This window comes from Haliaeetus albicilla, chromosome 10, assembly GCF_947461875.1.
Source record: "Haliaeetus albicilla chromosome 10, bHalAlb1.1, whole genome shotgun sequence".
Taxonomy (NCBI): domain Eukaryota; kingdom Metazoa; phylum Chordata; class Aves; order Accipitriformes; family Accipitridae; genus Haliaeetus; species Haliaeetus albicilla.
This window is the reverse complement of record NC_091492.1, coordinates 2707547-2720338: the sequence shown is the minus strand read 5'-3', so window position 1 is coordinate 2720338 and position 12792 is coordinate 2707547. Positions and strand designations below refer to the sequence as shown.

The 12792-nt window shown below is 44.0% G+C and overlaps 1 protein-coding gene across 1 annotated transcript in view; it reads right to left on the bottom strand.

Moving 5' to 3' along the window:
• The window catches only part of ZCCHC14 (zinc finger CCHC-type containing 14), a 55682-nt gene extending 43788 nt beyond the window's left edge, over positions 1–11894 (bottom strand). The window contains exon 1 of the mRNA XM_069793319.1: positions 10635–11894. Coding sequence (XP_069649420.1) covers positions 10635–11198 — 564 coding nt within the window. The 5' untranslated portion in view covers positions 11199–11894. The remainder of the gene's footprint in view (positions 1–10634) is intronic.
• Positions 11895–12792: the final 898 nt, after the last annotated feature.

The following is a 12792-nucleotide window of genomic DNA, read 5'->3' as shown; positions in this document are numbered from 1 at the left end:
AAAGGCTTATTTTCTAAAGCAGTAACGGTCCACAGTAAAGGCAGATAAGCTGGCATCACAGAAACCAGAAATGTTCAGGCTACATATCATAACAAACCACAGAAGTGACATTTTATAAATGCAGAAAAAAATCATGAATCATTCAAGGTCTAAGAGGGTACAGCACCAGGCATTAACAGAAGACTTTGGATTTTTCAACTGAAGTTACTTGAAAACATCAGCAGAAGCAGTCCATGAAAACTAATCAAATACAACAGCAACCCCAGAGAGTTAAAGCTATATTCTTCACCATGCCTAATCTTACCCTTTGCACAGCATTTTGTAGAGGGCCAGAGAGAAGGGAAGCCCTCTGTTGCACCTATCCAGTTTCACTAGATTATTCATAAATTGCTTTAACATTAGAGTGGCCTGTAGGTTTATTCAATGACTCTAGAAGATGCACCACTCAAACGGGTGCAGAAGAGATTCTTAAACTATTTTTACTCAACTTTAATATTGCATCTACTCCCTCTATAGCAAAGCATCTGGCTCACAGATGAACTTCTGATCTTCCAGATTAAAACCTAACTTGTCTCTTGAATTTCAAGTTAAAGTAGTAGACATAACTGGAAATAACAAAGAAAATTCTTTGCTACATAATGACTAACTGAGGCTCAGCCCCAGTTCTTCTGTGCCTCATTCTCCATAGTAATAAAGACAGTATCAAAACTGGTATCAACTACTGAAAAGCACATCCCTCCCAACAAGGGCTAGACAGAAGGATCACAGAATGCCACCCTGAAGCCCTCCACCCCAGGAGTCAACCAGCAAGAGAAACAAATTGCTTTGACTCAGGGGTCAAGGACAAAAATGTCAAGTTACCAGAAATCATTGCTAGAATTTCAGCCGTTACCACCACATTTTTCCCTTTTCACCTGCCAGCAAACAGTAACATTTTTTTCAGCAGAGTGCAGTGATTTTCTTCTCACATCAGAGACGTACTAACAGGCACGTATCTTCTTGGGACAGCAAAAAAAGTTCTAGAAAGCTCTCCAAAACCCTTGATCCACCAAAAAGCACATAGAAAAATAAAAATAAAAATGCACACAACAAAATCACCGGGAACAGTTACTTCAACAGGGTATGTTTCTCTTTCAGCCACTGCTACCTGAAGTGGCTCTGCCACTATCCAAGACAGTGGCAGTCAATATAGAAAATGGTAAATTTGTGAAGTCAGATTCAGGAACTGTTAGCTTTTCTCCCCAGGGACAATGCCTAACACTTAATATAGCAAAGTCTTTCATAAGAATAACAGGACTGATAGAAGGCAATCTTAATCTGGTAAGAATTTACCAAAGCAGCAACTATATGTTCCTTTTAAAAATAACTAAGCAGAACACAGAAAATACATGGTTTAATAGCCAAATATTTGCTGAGTTCATTTGAAGTGGAACCAATACTAAAAATCAACATAGCTTTCTACCTAAAGTGTAACATGACTTATAATTTAAGGAAACAATGATATAGGATCCGAGGGAATAATACACTGATTTCTGTACCTAGTTAGGTATGAAATTTAGGTCATGCATTACACAGGAAAAGTGAACAAAATATAAAAGCAGTGAGTCAGTTAAGTGAGATACTAGGGCTGCAGCTAAAAGCCACATGAACACATTCCGCCATTGATCACACAGGAGAACTTTTTCATATGATGTTCACTTTTCAAAAGTGGCCAATGATATACCGGTAAAGTCCCACAGATAAATGCTTCTGCCAGTACTTGCTTTGGAAGTCTCCATTAAAAAAGGTTTTTCATAATCGTAAACTGGCCTCCACGCTTGAGGCTGATGCAGATAATATGTAAGACTGCACTCGGGAATTGGAGTACTGAAGTCTGGGGGCGGGGGGGGTGGGGGAAACCCAGTCAACTCTATTCACTCCTGCCAGTTTCATATTAGTGAGTATTAACAGCAGCTTATTTTGAGGCTAACACCAAGGTCTTTAATGCAGTGCAATCCTGTTTGCAAAAATGCTCCAGCAGAAGCTTGATGGCAAGGATACAGCCCTTGCGTGCTCAGGCAGATAAGGTGCTGTTTCCCAACACAGGGACATAACTCAGGTTCCCAAATAATTTGAAAAAAATGCATTGCTAACACTCAGATGTCAGTCTACTGATACATGAGACTGTTCAGTAGGCCAAGTCTGAGCCAGAAACAAGAGCAACCAATGCAAGGACCTGAAACTCAAAGTCCACTGAGACTACAAAACCAGGAGGAGGAGGAGGAGCAAGACTAAGCAAACATCTTAGTAGCAAAAAGCCATTAGTCTGTCCAGCTGCTTGTGAAACCATAGCCTCAGGCACCAGTTCTGCATTTTCTCATATATGTGAATACCTGACTGTTCTCCCACTAGAAGAACAAAACTAAAAACTACTCCTTTTGAAGATCTGAGGTCTTCCACAAGGATGTTTAAGGAACACTCACAGACACACCCAACTTTTCACATACCTAGTAAAGTCCTCAACACCGCTCAACACTTAAATTTACACATTTAGTTGCTTTGTTGGACTGGGACATGAATGCAAGTGGAAGAGTTTGGTTTATGCTAGAAATTCATGCAGTTCCAAGAGCCAAGGTCTACCAAAAAAAGATGTAAGCACCAGGTGCAATCAAGTCAGGTGTGTTCACGTTTCTCAACAGCTACAACAGGTCCCACACCTATTCTCATAGGAATTCGGTAAAAAGGTATCCATCTTTGAACACAAAGGGTGAAGAGGCAATTCACAGTGAAATGGGATAATAGATCAGATACTTTTGTCCTGTGAGACTATTACTGGAATGAAATGAGGCATGTAGTACTTAAATGCTACGGGACAGGGACAATCACACTCCTGCTACAAGGCTCCATTATAAATTCAGTAGAGCAGATTGACCAAAGTAGTCTGGGTTGTATTTTATAGACTAAGTAATTTCCACTAAAAATCCTTTGCTTAAAGAATTGTGAATACTTTGTTAATACTAGGAACATAAATCTACCACAGGGTAACTGGACTTTAATTACATTGCGCTGCATGTTTGCCATTCAAGACAGTTAAAAGAAGCATTTGAAAACACCTGGCAACTCTAGTTTTTGCAAAGATGTGTGCTCACCCTGCAAACCAAACAAGTGAAGCTGCGCTCTGCAAAGAAGTTTCAGAATTCTTTAGTATTAGCTAATGCAATGTTTTCTGCCACCACTAAACAGTCTCCAACAGTTAACCATATAAGCTTGCCAAACAGGCAGAATACATGGGATTTCCTGCTGAAAAGGTACACCGAGTTCAAGTTTGAACTCTAAAGGGAAAAACTCTCTATAAAATGCAACAGGAAAAAAACCCAAGTATTAATGCAAATAAGCTACAAAACAACAGCCTGTTTCATCTACCTCATCTTCCATGACTTACTATAGCTTACTGGACAAGCTGCAAGTGCAACCAGTTCACTCACACTGCACTAATTCAAGGCACTTTCATTCTAGACTTCTGGTGCACCAGGCATATTTCAAGAGACAGATGACAAGAAAGATATTTTTCCTTCAAACTAAAGAAATAAAATCTGAATTTTACAAACCAATCATTAAAAACACCTCGAAATCAAAACAGGTAACTGCTTATAACCAGACCTTGAAAGAGATACTACTGCTCTATATCCCAGAACTGATGTACAAGTATATTCCTGTTTCTTCACCTGCATGCCACCAAAAGCTAAAAGCATAGCCACCAGAAGGGAAGATTACCTTACACTTCCCGAGAGAATACAAAGTGTAGCATGGTCCTATCTGCTATAGAAGCCTTTAATGACATCTGCCTTTAAAATGTTAATATTATGTTGACTTTAGAGCCACCATACTTACGTTGCCAGCATATGGGTGGGAAACTGCCCCCACGGGGCCAGTACATACGTGTGGAAGGTAAACGGACAGTCAAAGAAACAATTTAAAATCTGCTGAAGTATAATCCAAGCAATGATACCATAAGCCTTTCCCTGGTAGAATGGTTCGTTGCCACTCCAGTCTCTATTGCAACAATTCACACATTAACAAGGTTTGCAGAAGTTATCCAACAAGTCACAAATTCAGTGAATTGTATTTCTCCCTCCTCCCCTCCTCAATATCCACTTAAGTAACGGCTTGAGTGTAATAAAACTACTTATGGTGGAAAAAAGACAACACTGGAAAAGAACTCATAATATGCATGAAAAATGTTGGCTTTCACTATTTATCATCATGACTTGGCACATCTTTAAAAGCAAAAATCTCACTCTTAAGTAATTGATCTTATTATTTCTGGACCACTTCAGCTATTTACAAAAATCCTGCAACTCTATACTGGCCAGAACACCTGTTAAAAAGTTTATCCCTTCCAATACTTATTATTGGATAATCATACCAATGGGACCAAAGGAAAAATTCTATTTTAGCATAAAGCAAGAGCAAGTAATTTAGATGTTTGCTCATTACAAAACTGATACAAAGAAATACAGATCTGGACCACATCAACATCTCTTTGCTACAGTTAACACCCATTTCAAGTCTAAATAGGGAATAATTTCAATTCAGCTTGCTTCGATTCTTTTGCCGAAGAGTAAAGTCAAATTCTAGTTTAAGCCTGACAATGGTTCTCATTTTTACAGACAAATTAGATCTAGCATTTCTATAATAAGATTCTGTGTATTCACGGAAATTCTTATCTATATTCTTGGGAATAACATTCCTATATTTGCCTTTTTTTAGGAGAAAAAGGACTCAAGAGCAAGTAGTAAAATTGACACTGCAGTATTTGAATATAGAAGATGACTATACATGTACCTTTACCAGACCACACTTAAAAGTATCACAGGTACTGCAGCACTGAGGAGTCCAGAGAAGAATAAGAGCTCTACCCTGCTGGAAAGAGGCAGTGCTGAATCTAGTATCCAGCTAAAAGTTGACAGGATCTCAATTTTAGCAATTCAAACATTTTAAAAAAAAAAGCTAAACCAAACGGTTAAATACTTCCAAACAAGGATGCTGTTCAGTACCTTTGAAGTTAGACACTGGAATGCTTGTTAGGTGTGGTTAACTACTGCTGGCTCTGCTTTTCCAAGTAGGATCTGCATACAGCTTGTACATTGATTCAATTAGAACAGTTTGAAGTCTGGTACAGTTCAAAATGTCCAACACCTTACAATAGGCGTTTTTATTCCAGAAGAGATGAGGCCTTCTTCAATGTTTCTTAACTTAAAACTAATAGTTACAAGGTAATTAGTAGAAAAAAAAAGTAAATTTTAAAAATGAAGTGGAATGCACTCTTAAAACAAAAACTTCATTCAGCCTGCACAGAAAATGGGAAAACAGTTCACAGAAAAAACAACTTCATTATTAGCTCAACACAAATTTTTTTGGCTGCTCTGTCCCTGATATTTGGATGTACAGTCGATTTCCCAAGCAAACTAATTCAGGTTCTTAAGTTCAAGTTCATCACGTAACATATGATTAGGCAAAGTGAATTTGGTGGTAATTAATACCGTTACTACTTGAGACCATTGTCTTCCAATGATTCCTTTGTATGTTAAGCTAATTTCCAAAAATGCTGCAGGTTTGAGACTGAACCATTTTATCATAGTCACAAAAACTTTCAGACAAGAATATCTGTAAGAAATGAGCCAGAACTGGAAGCCTCAAATTTCTTAACTGGAACATCAAGAGGCATGTGTAATCTGTGTTGCCTCAAGTACCCAGAATACGAAAAGGACATGCAAAGATTGGCACATGTCACCAGCTGGAAGCTACAAGACCTGCCCCTGGAACTCCCAAGGCTAGTTTCATGTGTTTTTGAAAAATGAGATCATTCCTGAGATAGCAACTACTGATATCAGTGAGTAAACAACTCTAATCCTAGCTAGCAACTGCTATTAACATGGTAATCTACTAAAGCTATGAAATACCTTCAGTGGCTTAGGAGGCTAAAAATTAGGTTTTTCATGATTTATTCTATCCCTACAAAGCTAGCATATAAGCCATAATGGCAGCTGACATAGATCACTTAATAGCTAGATTGCTTACTCTGTGAGGACTTAAGGACCCTGTTTCAACCCCACAAGTAATAGCTTTTTCCAACTCATCATTCCACAGATGAAATAAAAATCTCTGAATATTTCTGAAGGTGGAGTATCTTCAATCACCTGTAGCAAACAGTGCAGAAAGGTGAAGGTATTTGAAATGGACCCCTCAGAACATCAGCTCTACACAGCTCCCAATACACAGTCTTCAGTTATTTCTAAATTTTAGATGAGCCTATGGAATTAGCAAGGGTGAAAAATAGCATCTTATGCTATAAACTTGAAATAGCCATTGGTGCAGTATTTGGAAGCTGACTAGGCAAGAGCCCTTTTTCCCATTCACAGGATATCAACCTGAAACAGCCACATAACTACAGTGTCACTGACTTATTTCCTTTCAGCTGCAAACAAACTGTAGTCAGACCTACTATTTATGACCCTGGTTCTGCAGCTGAAGCTACAACCAGATCATCACGCTAACTGCAGCAAAGAGCTCTTGTCAGTCAGCTAGCAGAGCAGGCGCTAAGTAGCCAAAGCATTATCTTATTTCCCTGTTTTTACAGAAGGATCTCAGTGAGTAGATGAAACAACTCCAAGAAATACAAGGTGGCAGATTCATGAATAACTTCTCCTCTAGTTCTGGAAGTTACGTCCTCAGTGCTACTAACACACGTAGACTTCTTGAGAAAAGAAGTCAGCCCATGCAGAGATTCATATTATTATGTCTAGATGAGAGCCAGTATCCAAGTAGGTCCTGGTATGTCATTATCTACAAAACATAACCCTAAGGCATTCTGTAGAGACAGCATCACTACAGCCTCAAAGCAACCAAGAATGAATAAAAACATTAAGTTTTCACCCACAGCGAAGAGAGATGTTCGTTGTCAAAACTTGTACAGAACAGAAGTCTGAACGGGTGGTTCAAGATGTTGGGGGACAATTTTGAGACATTTCTCCCCTCTCTGTGGGTCACAAATTCAGTAGTGGCAATTTGCCTATCAAAGCACCTGGATGCGTACAGGCACAGCAGGAGACATTTGGCTACTGGTTTTCACATGCCCTGATACTTCCAGCTCCCCCTCCTCTACAAAGAGAGCAGCAGTTTGCAGCTCTAAGCACTATACATCAGCACAGAAATGAGCCTTCAGAGGCTAGGCTCTGAGTGCTGGCCAGAAAACCATTCTAGCTCCTTTGTGGCAAAGGTATAAAAGACAGCTGAAGAGGCATCTTAAGGTGCAAAACCAGCCTGAAAACTCAGTTGCATCGTTTCCAGTTAATAAGCCCATTACAGTTAATCCCAGGAACAAAAATTTTTAAAGACCTGATTCTTTAGATATATGCCTGTGCTTCACTTGAAGACAATTTGCACAGCTTCAATTTTTAAAAACTATACAACTTTTTATTCCTACAAGCAAAAAGTTTGAAGAATCCACAACTGAAGTCCTGCAAGCATTGGCACCATTCAAAACCAGAAGAAAATACAGGACAAGGGGCAGAAGTGATCATCTTTACAGAGACTAAAGCAATAGTCTGCTGTAGAGAGGGCAGCATTCTCCCTACTTAGGGCAAGTTCATTTTGTACTATCAAGTAGAAATCATGAATCTAATAATTACTGACCTACTTAAAGGCAGCCACAGCCACCTTTTACTGTAAAGTTAAGATTCATATAATCCAAGAATAATCTCAAAAAGCACAAATTAAAGCAAAAGTATATGGGCAGCTGTTTTGAGCCTCCCTGTAATCAGCAATTGCAGCAGACAGTGAAAGACAACAGCAAAAAGCAGTGGCTTGCATCACTAATCAACTTTAAATGCGTTCACCTACCCCAAAGGAACTTGAAGAATCATGAAATGTTTACAATAATTTTGTATCAACTGTTCAGTCTGTTCACTATTATACATAATTTATTTTTGAGAGATTTCACTGTAAGATGTGAAGGAGATAGGAGGTGGAAAGAGGATTGCAAGCTCCAATCCTCTGGAAAAAGGTTGTAGCTAATATCAAGTTGTGTCATATTTTAATAGGACTGACTAAGCAGAAGCAGCACATTTCCATTTGTTTCTGCAAAGAGAACAAAGGCACCGTTCAACTTTTTTGTTGCGTCTCCCAGAATAAACAAGTTAAACATAAATCATCAAAAATTGTAACGGACTTCTAGTTATACAGAAGAACAGGTAGCCACACAAGCATCAGTCCCTATTCCCACACTCAGCACAAGGGAAACACTGAAAGATAACTAACCCTGTTCACAAAGAGCTCCCTATTTGCATGCCATTACACATCCACTCCATTCCAGCTTCCAAAAGTTTCTCAGGACCTCAAATGGTGACCACTTCTCCAGCTCATTTTCTAAGGATGAGGTCAAAGAGGTTTGCGCTTGAGAATTTGGAGCAGCATTCATACAATTTAACACACAGCACTGACTTCAAGTACCAGCTTAGCGTAGCTCAAGCTGTAGTAAAGCAACAAGAGTGATGAGAAAGTGCTGGCACTGGGGAAGAAGTTCTCCTCCAATTCTGAAGAGGACGAAGAGTGCAGGACTCTTGGCAGGCAGTTGCCCAGTGCAGCTTTCTCTTGACATCTGCATTGTTTTTTTTCTAGGTGATGTTACAACACAAGTATTGTCACAACACAACTTGGTAACATCACAAGATCTAAGTCCACAGTGTTGGAATTTATTTGTGCATATTTAAACAGGGCTGAATGGAGAAAGACATTGTTTTTTCCACTTGCTTCATCCAACTGCTGTTTTAAGCCAAATGCTTACTCTAAAAGTAGCAAAATTACCCAGCTATCAACATCGAAAAAATTTAACAGTCTTGAAGAAGGAAATCTGCATCTGTTCAAACAAAACGCATATTCAAGAGACTGTGAGAGCAGTCACCTTTTTTGTTCCCTCTCAACTATTCTGTACTTAGCGACCAGTATTCTTCAACACCAGTTTCTTAAAAAAAATATATTTTTAAAGAGACAAACCCTTCAATGAGTTCAAAAGAAAAAAACAATCATCAGTTGACTGTTTTGTATGCCTTACTACTGGCACAAAAAATGGCAGGATGGATTCTTCGTCCATCTTAGATTGACATAAATAGTGCTGGAGTTTTTCAGCTACATAAGTTGCACACTATTCGTGAAGCTTTGAATGCATACTCTAAAAAATGTTCCTGCCTGTGTAATTTTATCTTTTTTTTTTTTGCTCGTCTTATTTGCAGAAAACTTGTATATGTTTTACAGTCTTTCCTTTCAAAGGTGTCCATGCATCCTTTTGAATAAGTGAAGTTGCAAGTAGTTCAGTATCTGAAAGGAAGCTTTTTCTGGTTTTAATTACACCCTTCTACATTCTGTATGAAATACTCTTTCCATCTATATTTTATGCACATAGAGGTTTAAACCCAATAAAGAGGCATTCCCATACCTTGTTCTTTCCCCTTAAAACAGGGGAACAAGCACTGTTTAAAGACATAGGAAGGGAAGATTAAGAGAAATATGAAGTTTAATAATACTCATCTAAATTTTACAATTAAGGCAGCTGTATTCAAAGAAACACAAAATTGGAAGGAAATCTGAATTCAGGGGAAGACCAAGCATACATTTCTGTCTTAGTCTGAAATTCAATGCTCAGCTTAACAGAATCTATCCTGAGCCCTCAGAAACAGCTTTGTTTAGGATACTACTCCAATATAGGGATTTTCATAGCCTTTAGGTATACAGCGTCTTTCCCAATAGAAGAGTAACACAGGTATCTGCTGACTGAGTCCGTACATCCTCAAAAGCTACAGCGTGGTAACTGATCACATGCACCCACTTAGCTGGTACTTAGTTTGAACTTTAAAGGAGGTTAAATTCAGTCAAGACGACAGTTTGACTCCCTAACTTGTAGCAGGCTAAAAGCACTTAAGCAGTCAGTAACATATCTAATTACCGACAGCACCTCTTAAAATGTTACTGTCTAGCTTAATTGCTGGCAATTGAATGAACGAACAGCGAGTTAGTGACAGCGAACCACTGACACCAGGATCAATAGCCGAGAGATTCAGGGTGACAGGCAACCACAACATTTAAGTTTCGTACCAGAAACTCGGAATGTTTGCCATCACATCCATCTAAACAAAACCCAGACTCGCCAAGATGCCTTTGCCACTGGACAACTACTCCCAAAGCCGATCCTCCTTTCCAACTTCTCCCAGGGAAACTTTTAAACAGATGCTTGTTCCCAAATCTAGAGATAGTACATGTTTGTTTCCCCTACTAAATCACTGGTTTTCCATGCAACTGGCAGGACTGTCCCCTCAGCAGATGTACGGCCAGAAGCAATCAGTTAAGGTTTATAGTGCTGCCTGTTGATCGGCTTGTGAACCCCTTCTCATTTAAATATGTCGTGCGCCCATAAAAACTCCACGCATCCCCCCTTTTCGCCCTCAGCTGACCATGCCCATCACCAACCAAGCAAGTGATTCCTGCTAGCCTCTTAGGCTGCCATTCATCACTGAAAGAAAGGTTTAAAATCGTTGTCAAAGACGCAACCCAGCACCCAACTGCAGCAGTGCCATTACAGCGTGCAAAAGCCGGGTACCCACCTTATGGCAGCCAGGATAGGTTGCCATGGTGTTGAGGGTAGAGGTGCTGGGATTCTTGCTGGTGCTGGCCATGATATTCTGGATCTGGGTGAGCTCTTGCCTCAGCACCTGTTTCTGGTGGAAGCTGAAAGCAGGGTGGTTGGATGCCATGGTGAAGAGCAACAGGAACTCATCCCCCGTGCGGCCCTCGTTGAGTTGTAGCCCATAGTTGTTGATGACCGAATCGATGTGGGTGAGGGTACGGAAGAGGACCCCGGCCGCCTCTCGGTGGGCAGACCCGAGCAGGGCGAGAGAGACCAAAAGTTTGCTGCGCACCACCTCGTCCGTCAGGTTGGTGAGGCTCCCCAGGTCGGCGGGGTTGTTGGCCTTGATTTCGGAGTCGCGCAGGGAGTGGTAGTCCTTGCGGGCCAGGTCCTCCAGGCAGGCGCCCAGGAAGCGCAGCTCCAGCGGGATGCAGAGGTCCAGGAGGCCGCAGAGGAACTCCACGCGCTGCGGGGAGGGCAGCTCGGAGAACCAGCGGTACACGCCGTCCCGCTGCAGCCGCGGGCACCGCTTCTCCACCATGGTGCTTCGCCTGCCCCCGGGCCGGAGGGAGCACGCCCTGGCGGGGGCAGCAGCGCCGAGGGCGGGCGGCAGCGCCCCGAGGGGGGCCCGCAAGGCCGGCGCCCCGACACCCCCCAACCGGCCCCCTCCGCGCTCCCGCCCCCCCGGCAAACCCGCCCCCCGGGGGGCGAGGGGGCCCGGCGGCGAGGAGCGCGGGGGGCAGCCCCCGGCGGCGGGCAGGGCCGGGCCGGGCCCCCCCCCCCGCCTCGGGCGGCCGCCGGGGGAGCAGGCCCGAACGCCGCTGAGGCGCGGCCTGGCCGCGGGGTCCCCGCCCGAGCAGGGCCCGGCGGCCCCGAGCAGGCCTCTACGCTCCCGCGTCCTCCCTCACGGGGCGGCGGCTCCTTCTCTCAGCCGCCCGCCCGTTGCCTCCATCCTCCGCGCAAGACCCGTCCCGCCGCGCTGGGCCCCGCCGGAGCCGCCCCGCCGCCGCCGCCACAACGGCGGGAAATAATCCCTCGCCAGAAGGCTGCGAGCGGGCGGAGGGGGACGGGAAGGAAGGCTCGCTCGCTGGCGCGCACGCACACCGCCGGTCCGCGGCGGAGGGATCCCGCGGTGAGAAGTCCCAGCCGGGAGCGGAGCGGGAGGGAGGGAGAGAGAGAGAGAGAGAGCGCGCGAGCGAGAGGAAGGAGCGATGGAGCGCCTTCACTCCCGGCCTGACCCCGCGGCGGGCCCCACCCACCGCTCTGTCGATTGGCCGAGCCGTCTACTCGCACCTGGCGATTGGCTGCCGGCGCGCTCCCCCCCCCCCCCCCCCTTCCTCGCGCAGAGAAGCGGGATCGAGGGGGCTTGTCAATCGCCCGCTTTTTAGCCCCCTTTAATCCCTCCCCTGGGCGCTGATTGGTCGAAAGGACGCTTAAATAGGAGAGGGGCGGGAATAAACGCCTTTTGTGTGTGGTCGTCTGTCAGTGACGGGATGGGGATGCCCTGAGGCGATGGAGGGGGGGGGTCCCTACCGCCTGTGGGGGCTAGGGCTGCGGCAGTGACCCCCCCCTCACACCCCCTTCAGGGCTGAGCTGTGCCTTGCCCTGCTCCAGGCTGACCCGGCAGAGGAGCTGTGGTGACTCAGTTGGGCCTGGGGCTCTTGTCCTTCCCTCAGGGCAAGGCCTGGCCAGGGCCAGCCGAGAGAGGTGCCCCGGGATGCTATCCTGACTGAATTCCTCAGTCACGTTTGAGCAGCTTCGTTCTCTCCTTCACAGTAGGCGCAGATGCAGTCTTGTCTGCTGACTCGAAGAGCGCTTACCTGTGCTCTTTGCTGCCTCCGGTGTGGTACATGGCTTTTTCCTGACTTTTCTGTCAAAATCATCGTCATTTCAGCCAGGAGGAGCCTTACGGAGTACCAGACGGAATGGCTACGATGCCCTCTTTCCTTTGCTCTTGTTCTAGGAGGGCAAAGAGCCTCAAGGATGGAGCAGAGGGGTGCAGTATGGCATCAGCTCCTGTGGGGTGCATGATGCCAAAATCCTGATAAAGCTTTTGGCACCGACGTTTGCCTGAGCAGTCTCACCAAACCAAGCTGCGCTCTGCAGTCAAGGCCAATTTGGCAGTTGACTTCAGA